This window comes from Alexandromys fortis, unplaced genomic scaffold, assembly GCF_014885135.2.
Source record: "Alexandromys fortis isolate MF-2015 unplaced genomic scaffold, M_Fortis_MF-2015_v1.1 scaffold_193, whole genome shotgun sequence".
Classification (NCBI taxonomy): domain Eukaryota; kingdom Metazoa; phylum Chordata; class Mammalia; order Rodentia; family Cricetidae; genus Alexandromys; species Alexandromys fortis.
The window spans coordinates 1,486,172-1,500,830 of record NW_026068083.1 but is presented as its reverse complement, the minus strand read 5'-3'; the positions used below and the strand labels follow the sequence as shown (position 1 = coordinate 1,500,830).

General features: G+C 46.7%; 1 protein-coding gene across 4 annotated transcripts in view; it reads left to right on the top strand.

The window, feature by feature from the left end:
* Nucleotides 1-7,767: 7,767 nt before the first annotated feature.
* The window catches only part of Pus1 (pseudouridine synthase 1), an 11,328-nt gene continuing 4,436 nt past the window's right edge, over nucleotides 7,768-14,659 (top strand). The window contains exons 1-4 of one of the 4 annotated variants that reach the window (XM_050122072.1): nucleotides 7,768-7,849; nucleotides 8,495-8,705; nucleotides 11,409-11,546; nucleotides 14,111-14,213. In XM_050122072.1, the coding sequence (XP_049978029.1) occupies nucleotides 8,505-8,705; nucleotides 11,409-11,546; nucleotides 14,111-14,213 (442 nt within the window). In that variant the 5' untranslated portion in view covers nucleotides 7,768-7,849; nucleotides 8,495-8,504. Of the gene's footprint in view, nucleotides 8,151-8,494; nucleotides 8,706-11,408; nucleotides 11,547-14,110; nucleotides 14,214-14,659 lie in introns of all 4 variants that reach the window. The other 3 variants (XM_050122071.1, XM_050122073.1, XM_050122070.1) reach the window with 3 other exon arrangements.

Below are 14,659 nucleotides of genomic sequence, written 5' to 3'. Positions count from 1 at the left end.
CTATATCCCCAGATCTTTTACTTTGTATATGCATGTGTCTGTTTTTGTACTTTTGTGCAGGCACCCATAGATACCAGAAGAGGGAAAACCTCCATATTGGTTATAGATGTTTTTGAGCGAGCTGATGTGTATGCCAAGATTTGAACTCTGGTTCTTATGAGTAAGAAGCAGTACTCTTAACCATGGAGTCATTTCTTCAGCCCCTTAGTTTTTGAGACACTATCTAGTGAAGTTGTCCTTGCTGTATTGAAAATGCCCTGCTCCAGCCTCTCCAGTACTAACATGATAACTGCACCATCAGGAAGCATGTACTGTGATGGACCACCATCACTACAGTACAGAATAGAGCACTGTCTGACAACTCCTATGCTACCTGTTCATCCTGGTCCCTGTAGCTATCTAGAGCAAACTTGATGGTCTTTGAGGAAGTGGGTAAATATTGCCAGTTCCAGGCATGAAGAGCTGGCAGGGACCTGGATCATGTGACAAAGCTGCCATTGGCCCTCTTGACCTGTCAGGGTGAGTGACTATAGGTCCTCTTCCCAAGTTTCTGACAGATGCCTTCATCCTTCAGGGTTCAGTGTTGGGTGTTGTTGTGTGATATCTGATCACACCGTGAACCCTGAGATTGCAACCCAGCAGACAATAGGCAGCCCCAAGGTTATGAAGTTAAATGGAATTCTATAAAAATTAGACTTGAGGAGCATTAAGGAAGCAGTCATTACATACGGTATGCATTTCATCCTGTGTGACGCAGAAGATATGAAATTCATGGGCAACTCAGAACAGAATTATCCCCCAAGACTGGAAAGATTTGGCAACAGCAGTATTGGGAGCTGTCCTCAGTTACAGTGATGAACATTGGCTCATAGACAACGAGATAGAGCTGGAGGTATTTCCCAAGGTCAGCTGCTACAAGGTTACAAAGGCAGCTTGAATCTGATGACCACATCTTGGCACTCTTTTGTTTCACAGTTTTAAATGCTTGGGACAAGGTTGAAGAGTCAGGAAAGAGACCTGAGTCAGTTAAAAAAAAATTATACAAGGACCAAAAGAAACCTTCCCTGATTTTTTATTTTTATTATTATTTTTTTTTGGCAAAGATTGACTCTAGCTGTAAATAAAATAGTATTGGATTCAGATGTCAGACAAATATTAATTGAATGTTTGATTTTTGAAAATGCTAATTCAGAATGCAAAGGGGGTAATTAGGCCTTTAAAGCAAGATAAATGCCAATAGATGAATGGACTACAAATATGACTGATGTTGGACCTCACATGATGCTACCCTGAGAAGAAACAAGGTTTTGTGAGACAGGGTTTCCCTATAGTTTTAGAGCCTGTCTTGAAAATAGCTCTTGTAGACCAGGCAGACTCACACAGGCAGACTCACACAGAAACCTGCCTTTCTCTGCCTCCCAAGTGCTGGGATTAAAGATGTGTGCTACCACCGCCCGGCATAGATAAGTAATTTTTTTTTTTGAGACAGGGTTTCTCTGTGGTTTTGGAGCCTGTCCTGGAGAGACCAGGCTGGTCTCGAACTCACAGAGATCCGCCTCTGCCTCCCAAGTGCTAGGATTAAAGGCGTGCGCCACCACCGCCCGGGGAGACAAGTAATTCTAAAGGCTTTAAGAGAAATCAAAATGTCAGCAGTTTTAATTGCAGCAAGCAAGGTCATTTGAAATGGGATATTAAGCAAGATATTCCTAGAAACAATTTTTTTCTAAAATCTGTCTCTGCCTAAAGCACCTTCTGATTGGTTCAATAAGTGGTTGAATGGCTAATAGGTAGGAGAAAATAGGCAGAGAGAAACACTGGGAAGAGGAAAAAGAGAGGCAAGAAATACCAGCAAGACACAGGAAATGTGACCAAAAAAAAAATGGTGGTGGAGAGATGGCACAGTGGTTAAGAGTGACTGCTCTTCCAGAGGTCCTGAGTTCAATTCCCAGCAACCACATGGTGGCTCACAGCCTTCTGTAATGAGATCTGGCGCCCTCTTCTGGCCTGCAGGCACACACGCAGGCCAAACACTATACATAATAAGTAAGAGAGATGAGAGGTGGTGGCACCTACCTTTAATCCCAAGGCAGAGGCAGGCAGAGTTCAAAGCCAGCCTGGTCTACAGAGCTATTTCCAGGACAGCTAGGGCTGTTACACAGAAAAATACCGTCTCAAAAAAGAAAAAAGGGGGGTGGGGTAAAAACCATGTGGTAAAACATATTAACAAGCAGGTTATTTAAGTTCTAAGAGCTAGTTAGGAACAAGTCTAAGCCAAAGGCCAAGCTTTCATAATAAGTCTCTATATCATTATTTAGGCGCCGAAAAAGTGTTAAAAGATCTTGCGTCCTTACATCTGATGGTGGTGCCAGATAAGGTTCAAATGGTACCCACCTTTGCCTTTTTAGGCTTTTCCATTGATGAGCAGGTTCGCCCCCTTTAAATTAAAAATGAAGGAACTGTAGGAAGGTGAATCTGAGAGATGAGCCAATCTGGTGTCGGCCTGAGAGCCTGGCAACAGGTATTGACAAAGGTCCTGATCGTGCCTAGCCTATGAGGGGCAACCAGGCAATATCAAAGGATCAGAATGCAGCCTGGGTGCTGGGATAAGAGTATATAAGGCTTCGAGGCCCCGCCCCTGTGCCTGCCAACCTTGACCTCTCCCTTGGAGGAGGGCCAAGGTAGCTCGCCAAATCTTGACCACTTCCCCAGTCTATTTAAACTGCTCCCCGGGGACAGGGGTGGGGGAGAGTGGGAGTGGGGGAGTGGGGGCTGGAGAGATGGCTCAGAGGTTAAGAGCACTGGCTGCCCTTCCAGAGGTCCTGAGTTCAATTCCCAGCAACCACATGGTGGCTCCAAACCATCTGTACTGAGATCTGGCGCCCCCTGGCGTGCGGGCATACATCAAGGCAGAATGTTGTATACATAATAAATAAATCTTTAAAAAAATAAAAAAATAAACTGCGCAGGAATCCCATTAAACCTGGATATCCTTTAATTCAGCTTGATTGGGGTTTTTTGCCTTTAACTGACTCCCTGTGTCTAGCCATTGACACTGTGCTTTCTCACTGCCTCCCTGAGGGAGCCTTTTAGGACCTAGCAACATCTGGCACCCCAACAGGTTCTAGTTGTTCCCCTCACCTCACCTGCGGTGCTGGACAGCGCCCCCAAGATGATGTATTTCGGTGGCAAAGCTCTTCAATGCTGTGTTTTCAGTCCTTTCGGCACAGCATTGGGAACCCCTTTCTTTCCTTCTTTTATGTTTTCTGTCGTGTTTGTCTGCCCATCTGGTTAGGAAGGCACATTTTCCTGTTTTGGTTCGCCAGTGCCTCCACATAAGGGCTGATCCTCCAACCTCCCAAGAGACGGAACCAAGACTCTGCTCCTGAACTCCATCCCTCATTCAAAGACACCATGTGGGCATACAGTTGTAGCCTAAAAAAACCCACAGAAGTCCTCAACTAAGCATGAAACGTAAAGGTCTGACACAGTTTTCCACCCCTGTTGACTGTTGGTCACCTGCTGTCTCCCCCTATAAATGGGTAACCTCTCCTTCACCTCTACCTCTTCCATGTCTGATCTCTATGGCATCCGATGATGAGGAGACAGACAGTTCAAGGCCTGTGAAATATGCTAAGAATAGCATGGCCACAGTTAAGACCACATGTGCAGCTTTCCCACCAAACCCACCCCTGATGCGGGAGGTTACATCTCTGCCGGGTGCCACGGTACTCTTGGAGTGAAGGCCTCAATAAGATGCCACGTGCACTTCCCTGTCAGTTCCACCTCTGCCATGGTAGGCTACACCTGATGGAGGAAGGTCATTGGTTGATTCTAATAAAGAAACTGCTTGGCCCTCATAGGTTAAAACATAGGTGGGAGGAGTAAACAGAACAGAATGCTGCGAGGAAGAGGAAGTGAGCTCAGAGGCCATGCTCCCCTCTCCCGGGCAGACACCATGAAGCAAGCTGAATCTTTCCCAGTAAGCGCACCTAGTGGTGCTACACAGAATATTAGAAATGGGTTAGATCAATATGTAAGAGCTAGCCAACAAGAGGCTGGAACTAATGGGCCAAGCAGTGTTTAAATGAATACAGTTTGTGTGTAATTATTTCGGATAAAGCTAGCCATGCGGGAGCCAGGACGGCCTGAACGCAGCCCTGCCGCTCATACTGCATACACCTCTGCTGCATTACTCTCGAAGTGCCTCAATGTCCACCTGTCACTGAAGGCAGATTCCCTGTGCTGTGGTATGACCTCCAGCCACCACAGCCACGCCTCCTCTCCCGTCTCAGGCTTCAAAGGCTTGCAGAGGCCTTCCTGGTCAACCTGGGAACAAAATGCCATTCAGCAGTCCTGGGGTCCCACCCTCATAGCTGAGCTCTCCCTTACTGGGAAGGAAGCTAATGAGTGAGGCCAGGATGCGCCTGACTTTGAACAGGTCCCCACTCAATGGAGAATGCTGCTACAGACTTACCTTGATTAGTACAGTCTGCTCAAAGCTCTGCTGTAGCGGCCGCCTTTCTTAGCTGAAGTTCAAGAATGACTGGGTGGTGATGGCACACGCCTTTAATCCCAGCACTTGGGAGACAGAGGCAGGTGGATCTCACCAAGGCCAGCCTGGTCTACAAGAGCTAGTTCCAGGACAGGCTCCAAAGCTACAGAGAAATCTTGTCTCAAAAAAAAAAAAAAAAAAAAAAAAGCCAAGGCAATCTCTTTATTCAACCAATGAAAGCAACATACAAACACGCCTCCTACACCTTGGGACCTGTATAGTTGCTTCCATGGCACACTCATATCAAAGGAAGAGGTCATACCTAAGCAGTAAAGACAGCAAAGTTTTCTGTAGAAAGACAGGTGCAGAGACACTAGAATTCCAGGTTCTGAGAAGGACTTTCTTTGGGAGCCCTTCTTCAATACATGGACAGAGTGAACTATCTGGAAGTCTTCAGCACGTGCAGCTGCCTCTTCCTGTTAGCCATTCTCTCCCAGGTCCCACAACCTCCTTGCCTCACAAAGCCCAGTGGACTCTCACTTTAGTAGGGGTCACAGCCAAGTCCTTTCCATACCCATAAGGCCGCTGATGCCTCTGACTTTGTTTCTGCCATTTCTATTATGAGGCATCCCTGTGATCTTTCTAACTGCAGACTCTGGAAGTGATCCTGCTGGCCCTACCCACTCTATCGGTAGGAAGGCATAGGCACTGAGGAGGGTCTGCCACACTGTGGTACACAGCTGCCCCAGGGCCTTTGTACTGGTCTCTAGTTACCTGGAATATGTTTTATCCCTGTGTACACATGGTTCCTTGTCCCATTTCAAACTATGATCACCTGAGTCATGGTTCTCGGAAGTGTTCAGCCCAGTCCCCCAAGTCTTTGTGTGTGGCTTTATATGTCTAATGAAGCCAAGAGTGTGAATAGGGAAGTGTCCTGGTTCAGCCAGGTGGGTGCAGAAAAGAACCAGAGATTGATGAAATTTACCATTCCTGAAAGAGTGACAAAGGATGCAAGTTGAGGATGAGAATGTTCAGGATGAATGTGACAGCCAGAAAATGGGGAACAAAATCAAAGAGAAGAAACTGGGGCCTATGCACCAGTGGCTGCTTGTCCAGCATCATGCTTGTTGTGTGTTTGTCTTTGACACAATTAGAAAAATAAGAACGTGGGAATTAGATGTGGTGATTCACACTTGTAATCCCAGCACTTGGAAGGCTGAGACAGGAGCTGAGTGGGTATGGTGGTGCATGCCTTTAATCCCTGCATTTGGAAGGCAGATATATACATGTATGCATGTATCTTTTTTTTTGTTGTTGTTCTAGATAGTGTTTCTCTGTGCAGCCCTGGTTATCCTGTAACTCACAGATTTGCCTTGAACTCACAGAGATTCACCTGCCTCTGTCCCTCAAGTGGTGGGATTAAAGGCGTGTGGGCCACTGCCTGGGCCTGGCTTATATATGTGTATGTGTGTATGACTGTATCTATCTATCTATCTATCTATCTATCTATCTATCTATCTATCTATCTATCTATGTGAGTTTCAGGCTGGTCAGGCTATTCAATGAGACTGTCTCAAAAAAAAAAAAAGGAAATGGCTATGCCACGTCCACAGCAGTGACTGCCGTGTAGTGACAAAATGCCTCTGCGCTGGCTTTTGCCTGCTGAAGGATTGGGGTTAGAGCTTCCTGGAGCGAAGCCCCAGGTGGTCCCCCTGGCAATCAGCGGTCGAGATAGGACCTGATGCCATAAGGCAAATCTCGTATCTGGAGATGGCCCTGAGAGCAAGCTCTCCTGACACCTTGCTTGATCTTTCTCTGTATTTCTTAATTTTCCTGTTTGCAGCTGACCGCTTACCAAGAGATCAAAGTACGTCCTTGGCTCAGCTCCACCGTTCATTAAAGCAGTCCTTGAGGAAATAAAGTATGCCCCACGCCACATGAGCCTGGGAAACTTTATTAATTATGAAACAGAAGCGGCTAAAGTTGATATGTTATGAGGGAATCGTCATAGTGAATCAGATTTAGAGAGAAAAGGAGAGTTAGAGAAAATTCCCCTTTATGGAAAGATTAGCTAGATCTCAGAAGCCCTGGTGTCTTTATAGTAAGAAGGAAAGAAAGGAAATTATTGAAAACATGAGACCAGCTTTAATATATTGGTATAGGAACTATCCTGAGAAAATGAGAAAACTATTAGGGAATATGGAGCAAAGAATAAAAAACTATATAGATGGAAAGCTAAACACAGGACCCTGGGAATTGGTCTCCCACGGTAGAATGTAAATAATGGTGTGAGACAGAATTCTAAGAGACAAAACAAAACTAAAAGTCCTTGCCAACATCTTGAGCACGTAGAAAGGAGCACGTAGAAGAAGCTCTATTTTGATTATGCTTAACCTTGATTTATGTCTGGAACCCTGAGTGGGGTGATTCAGTGAACCTGCCAAGTTCTTTGATCTGTTTTGTACAAAAACTGAAGCTTTGCAGAAGTAAAATTGCAGCAGATTTTCACTACACAGTGTGTCTGTCTGTCATTTCCCTTGCATCGTATCCTGGCTATCCTATCCTTCACCCTGTTCTCCCGTGGATAGTGGTCTCCGAGAGGGATGGTCCGTGGCATGGCTAGGCAGTAGTGGTGCAGGCCTTTAAATCCCAGCACTTGAGAGGCAGAGGCAGGTAGATCTCAGTGAACCTGGTCTACAAGTCGAGTTCCAGGACAGCCAGGACTGTTACACAGAGAAACCCTGTCTCCAAAACAAAACAAAACAAAACAACAACAAAAAGGAAAATGTAGTTGGATGTAGACACCTATTTGTATGACCCAGGATCAGAACCCGTGCCCAATTTTATCAGTAACATGAGGACAACAGAACGATATTCACGGTTTCATGCCATTAAACACATCAGTATCTGGCAATTGCAGCAGCTTCTGGAAACGAAAAACACAGGGACATCTTGATGGTCTGCGCACCGCAAAACCATTAAGAGTAGCTGTGACCTCCCAGTGCCAGGGTTGGTACCTTGGGCCTTCAGGTAAGGGCCCACTTAGAACCACTGAGACGGTGCTGGGGTTATTTGGGCTTTAACGGTTATTATCTGATGATTGGCTCCCTGGTGCATTCCTAACCTGCACGTTTTAATGAAGTGGTTTTAATTCTCAAGACACAGCAGCTGCCAGCCTTCGGCTTCTTTCGAAATCTGCGCCTAGTTCAGCTTGGATCCTGGTTGGGAAGCCCCACCCACTGGGTCCACCCCACTAGGCGCGTCCCAGAAAGACTTTTGTCCGCCTTCGGCCGCCTTCCAACGCTTGCCCGCTTCCGCCTTCGTCCACGTGGTCGGCCTTCGGGGGTCCACGGCGCCGTGAGTGGGGCCGGCGGGACATTCCTCGCTCTGTACGCGCGCGCTGGCTGCGCTGTCTCTAAGGCGGCGGGCGGAGGGCAGGGGCTGTGGGGTGACAGGTTAGCCTAAGATCACGAGCGCTCCAGGGCCGGAGCTAAGAAAGATAGGGCAGGGGTGTTGGGGGTGCAGAGTTCATCAGGGATCCGTGAGATCGAGGGTCGGTGCCCGCCACCCCGCCGCGCATGGGCTTCCCCCGCCTGTGGGCTACACTGCTGAGAGCCTGGGGACGGTGGACGGCGCGCCCTGGCCCGCGCGTGCCCGGGTAAAGACTCCGCGACCGGCGCCTCTGCCCTGAGCTCCCACTGCTCCCCTGGCTGTCTGCCTCTGCTTAACTTACCTGTGTCTTATCTCTACCTTGAGACTCCATCGCTACCTTGTCCCCTGAGCTGTCTGCCTCTGCTGCCTGCTTGTGACCAGCTGTGCGTCAAACTTTACCCCTGAGTTGCCACTGTTTCCCAACCCCAGTCACTTTGTCGTTTGTCATTGATGAGCCAGACTGGTCTGCCATTAGACAAGGTCTTCAGAGACCGTTGAGGCAGGCAGAGAGCATCAGGTTCTGTTCTTGTATCCTTTTACCACCTTGATCACTCATGCCTATTTTCCCAGCCTGCCCCCTATGGCTGGAAACAAGGTGCCACCAGCGCTGGCTTCACACCAACAAGACAGGAAGGTCCGAGGTGGCTGGGTCTGGGAAGACACGCAGCATCCTCCCAAGAGGGCCAAGGGCAGCGAGGATGAAGAGCCTCCACGAAAGCTGCCAAAGCGCAAAATTGTACTGCTCATGGCCTACTCCGGCAAGGGCTACCACGGCATGCAGGTGAGGAGGGCTGCGCCTAGACACCACCTACCTGGATCGACCCCTGTTCCCTGATGCTCAGGAAATAGCAAAACTGAGAGTCTTCCATATAAGACTTGGGTGGTTGTGTTTCACGAATGGTTAGGACAGCTCTGTGCCTATTCACGTGTGACCTTGGGAGCAGTGAGTCTTGTCATTAGCGTGGAACCTGCACAGTACTTGGGCGTGCTGAGAGTGAAGACCAGAGAGATGGCAGGTGCTACCTGGCCAGTATCCTGGGGGGCAGCTGGGGCAAGGCTGGTACCTACCACCAACTTGACCTTTTGAAAGTGGCACTGACCAGTGTGGGAAGAATCTTGGTTCTTCTTGTCACCTCTGCTATTAACACTTCCTATTTATAATTTTTCTTTTTTTTTTTTAAACATTTATTTATTTATTATGCGTACAACATCTTGCATGCCAGAAGAGGGCACCTGATCTCATTACAAATGGTTGTTAGCCACCATGTGGTTGCTGGGAATTGAACTCAGGACCTCTGGAAAAGCAATCAGTGCTTTTAACCTCTGAGCCATCTCTCCAGCCCCATAATTTTTCTTTTTAAAAAAACATTTATTTATTTATTTTTACTTTATGTTCACTGGTGTTTTGCCTGCATGTGTGAAGGTGTCAGGTTCCCTGGAACTGGAGTTCCAGACAGTTGTGAGCTGCCATGTGGGTGCTGGGAATTGAACCTGGGTCTTCTGGAAGGGCAGCCATCTCTCCCCAGCCCCTCTAATTTTTCTTAAAACAATTTGTTTTGTTTGGTTTTTCGAGATAGGGTTTCTCTGTGTCATCCTGGCTGCCCTGGAACTTGCTCTGTAGATGAGGCTGGCCTCGAACTCAAAGAGATACACCTGCTTCTGCCTCAAGAGTGCTGAAATTAAAGGTGTGTACCACCATACCCGGCTTTAAAACAAACTTTAACCTTTATTTTTATTTTGTATATCTGGGTGTTTGCTTGCATGCATGTCTGTGTACCGTGTGCATGCACTGCCCTCAGAGGCTAGAAGATGGCATAGGATCCCTTGGGACTGGAGTGACAGGCAGTTGTTAGCTGCTATCAGGGTGCTGAGAATCAAACCCAGTTCTTTAGAAGAGCAGTCAGTGCTCTTAGCCACTGAGCCATCTCTCTGATCCCTTTCCTCACTTTTTAAATCTTAATTTGCCAGATGGTGGTGGCACACACATTAATCCCAGTAGTCGGGAGGCAGAGGCAGGCAGATCTCTGGGAGTTCAGGGCCGGCCTGGTCTACAAATTTAGTTCTAGGATAGCCAGGGCTGCTACACAGAGAAACCTGTCTTGAAAAACAAGACAAAACCCACCACCAACAAAATACTTTAATCCTGATGCACAGGATGGTGTTCATTGCTGCGATGCATCCAGCCAAAACAGTAGCTTTGAAAACTGTCGGACCAAGCATAATAGTGATCTTGAGAATGAAGACAGCAGTGACACAAGTCATATCCCATTCTACTTTAAAAGAGATCATAGGCTGGCTGGGACGCTGGCACATCGCCCATCATCCTGGCATTCAGGAAGTTGGTGCAGGAGGGTTTCAATTTCAAGGACAGTTTGGGCTACAAAAAAAAGCTATATGGGCTTCATAGTGAAACTCATTTTGTGAGAGTGGGTAGTAGTGGTGGCTTTAATCTGACGTAGACTATGACATTGATGAGGACATACAGACTGTTCACTGCTCCTGGGGTGACTAGTCCGCTTTTTGGAGGGCAGTTCTGATTATGAAAAGTTATTTATTTTTTTTATTTTTAAGATTGATTTATTAATGTTCTGCCTGCATGTCTGCCTGCACACCAGAAGAGGGCACCAGATAATAATAATGAGATTACAGAGGGCTATGAGCCACCATGTGGTTACTGGGAATTGGACTTAGGACCTATGAGCCAGCTCTCCAGCCCAGAAATTTTTTTTTTAAATATTTATTTATTTATTGTGTATACAATATTCTGTCTGTGTGTATGCCAGCTGGCCGGAAGAGGGCACCAGACCTCATTACAGATGGTTGTGAGCCACCATGTGGTTGCNTGCCAGCTGGCCGGAAGAGGGCACCAGACCTCATTACAGATGGTTGTGAGCCACCATGTGGTTGCTGGGAATTGAACTCAGGACCTTTGGAAGAGCGAAATAGCCAGTTAAGAGATCTCCCCCCCCCCCCCCCCCCCCCCCCCCCCAGAAATTTTTAAATGTGGGCTGTCTGAAGAATTTTATGCCTTTCAAGTAAGATCCTGTTTGCCTCAGTTTCCTCATTACAGAAATGACAAAGGTGCCTGGCTCATGGGGCTGAGTGAGGCTTATGGTCTCTTTTTGTTATAATCTTTTTATGTCGTTTGGGAAGTGTCCCTGACTTCATGGTGCATTTAGGGGTGGACTTCCGTGGTAATGAGAGCAGACTTTGAGAGGATTTCCTCATGCAGGGAACTTGGCTGAGGTACTCACAGGCCTGTTTCCTTGGAAAGGTTTCCTCTGAGAGCATGGATGCAGTTTATTTTGGGGATTGGTAGGATGTATCTGATATGTCTGAGCTTGTGCACTCACGCACACACTGGACTGTGGTTGGGGTAGGCTCAAAGGTGCGGCATTAGCTCGTTCCAGAAGTGATCCTCAGCTTCCTGGCCTATGTATATCCTAAGAACTCATGAAAACAGGATGTCCATTTTTTTCTTTAGAGGAATCTGGGGTCGTCTCAGTTCAGGACCATTGAAGATGATTTGGTATCTGCCCTAGTCCAGGCAGGTTGTATCCCTGAAAACCATGGGACAGACATGAGGAAGATGTCCTTCCAGCGATGTGCTCGCACAGACAAGGTATGTGCCCCATCTGCCTGTAGCTTTCACTGTCACCTGTGAGAAGGGATCTTAGCCAGGGTTCATGCCCGATGAGGCATGATAGCAATTTTGATAGTAGTGACATAGTTTGTGCTGTTTTACTTAGAAAGTAAAAACAAAATATAGGTTGGCTGAGTTGGTGGCACTTGTCTATCATACCAGTGTTAGAGGGCAAGAACACTTAGTTTTGTTGTCAGGAGGCCCGGAACACAGACTACTAATCTGCTGCTGGGTCCCAGCTGGGCTGAACAGGACCCTGTCTTCACTGGCCTTTGCTTCCTTTGCACAGCTCTGGTCGAGGCCAAAGGCAGCATGTGGCATGTCTTTGCTTTATAGCCATGCACAATAGCCCCTCCACAAAGTAGATATGATTATTAGGGTTATTGCACTTGTTTAGTTTAGGTGGGTGAATTTTTCCCCTTAATTTTGATTTTGGATTTTTTTTTTTAATCTGAGACAACAAAAGAGATGATTTATTGCTCTGGGGAGGATTTAGCATTTAAGAGCACTTACTGTTCTTCCAGAGGACTGGAATTTGGTTCCTAGCAAATTCAGGTGGCTCACACTTTCTGTAGACTCCAACTCCAGGGGATCCAATGCCTCTGGCATTTTTGGGCACCTATACATATAATTACATATTAAAAATGTTTATAAAGAATACAGGGGCTGGAGAGATGGCTCAGAGGTTAAGAGCACTGGCTGCTCTTCCAGAGGTCCTGAGTTAAATTCCCAGCAACCGCATGGTGGCTCACAACCATCTGTACTGAGATCTGGCGCCCTCCTCTGGCATGTGGGCATACATCGAGGCAGAATGTTGTATACATAATAAATAAATAAATCTTAAAAAAAAAGATTAAAAAAATACACATGGGGCCTGGAGAGATTGCTTAGTGGTTAAGAGTATGGCTGGCTCCTTTTTCAGAAGTCCTGAGTTCAATTTCCAGCAACCACATGGTGGCTCACAAGCATCTGATGCTCTCTTCTGTCAAGCAGCCATATATTCAAGTATAAATCTTTAAAAAAAAGAATACATATAATTAAAAATTTTAAAAAAGACATGATTTATTGGCCACAGCTCAGAATAAACAGAACTAGTTTGGGATGCCACAGTCCAGGGCAAAGACCAACACAGTCTGTTTTGGTTCTAAACAAGACAGGTCTCACAGGTTGACTTTGGCATTGGATGGTGATAGAAGTTCTAACTCCAGGAGAAACAAATTATGTTGCCTATAGTGCAACAACTTACAGCAGTGTTCCTGGCCTCTGGCGTTTCTTATATCTGTTCCCATAGCCTTTGCTTTTGCCTGCACTTTTGCTTCTTCCTCCACCTCTGTACTCATGACTGTGATTTCAGATAGAGCTGGGTAAGTCTGCATCACTTATCTGTATAGCCAAGATGTATTCATTGCAACATATAGTTAGTGTAAGCATCTGTGTCTTCTGTGTGGGCACTAGGACTTTTTGTTCTTGTTGTGTGTGAGTATGGGTGTGCACATGTGGAAGTCAGAGACTTTTTGTTGTTGCTGTTGTGTGTGAGTATGTGTGTGCACATGTGGAAGTCAGAGACTTTTGTTGTTGTGTGTGAGTGTGGGTGTGCACACGTGGAAGTCAAAGGGCAACTTTGAGTAGTGATTTCTATCATGGATTCCGGAGATCAGGTCACCAAGCTTGCAGGGCAGGTTCTAGTAGCTACTCGGCCATCTCTCCTGCCCAAGACACTCTTGGACAGGAGGTCTTGGACAACACTGTGTACCCACATGATAAGCATATCACCACAGTGACTCATCCTGCAGAAGTGGCTGCTTGTGGCTGATGGCCTAACTTTTGTATTCCATATCACAAGGTCAAGTACTGCTTTCTGTCTCTGATTGGCTTGGGTGTCTACCCTGGAATCAGTTCCTGGTTGATGGTGGCACTTAGCGGCACACCTTGAGGGGCTGCATCACATTCCCAGGCTTGGGATATAAAAACATGGCTGGGCCTGGGTCTTTATGATTGCATTGACCTCCAAAGGAGCCTGTTGTGTGTAGATTGGGTGGTAAGGCTTGTTGAAAGCGCTTTATTCTATAGCACAGCCAGGTATGGTGGTACAAGTGTCCCAGAAGTTGTGAGTCTGAGGCAGGATTTCAAATTTGAACATAGCCTAAGCTACAGAGTTCAAGGCTTTATAGCAAGACTCAGTCTTGAAACAAACAAGAGAAGAACACTGGGCCTACTTATGTGCAATTGTCATCCCAGCAGAGGAGAGGGCTTGTGGGAAGCTCAGCTTGGTATACATAGTGAGTTACAGGCCAACTAGGGTTACATAGGGAGACCTACTCCCCAAAGCACCCAAAACAAATAAATAACAAAAACAAGCACAGTGAGAACAAGATGCTGCTTTAACTACTTGTCACCTGCAGGACCAGAATGGGGTGTTCCTGGCTGTAGTGGCTGAGCTGGGCTGTTGGCTGCTTCTTCTGCCTCCTGACCAGGGTGTAAGGGTTGTGCTGGAGGACAAGACTCCTAACCCACCTCTCCTCTCTGCTCTGTATTCTTTGCAGGGTGTGTCTGCAGCTGGGCAGGTAGTATCCCTAAAGGTGTGGTTAATTGACAACATTCTGGATAAGATCAATAGCCACCTTCCATCCCACATTCGGATTCTGGGTAAGCTTCCCTGTGCAAGCACCTGTGGCCTCATGATCAGAGGCTATGCTTGCTCTGCTACCTCTGGCCAAGCCCTTTGGGAAGTGGAGAATCTTGTAGATGCTCAGCAGGTGGTTAGGTACTGGGAATGTTCAGTGTTGTTCCCTCAGGATTAGCTAGTTGAGTACACAGTTCCGTGGCCTTTGGCCATACAGCTCTGATAGTCTGTGGATATTTTTCTCATAAAATGATGGTTGTGAACATGTAGACAGATGATTAAAACAAGGCCAGCAGTGATCCTTTGTAGCAGGACTGGTAAATGGATTTTTAGAACCTGAATCCTTATGCTTGTTTCAAGCTTTCTTTTCTTTTCTTTCTTTCTTTCTTTCTTTCTTTCTTTCTTTCTTTCTTTCTTTCTTTCTTTCTCTCTCTCTCCCTCCCTCCCTCCCTCCCTCCCTCCCTCCCTC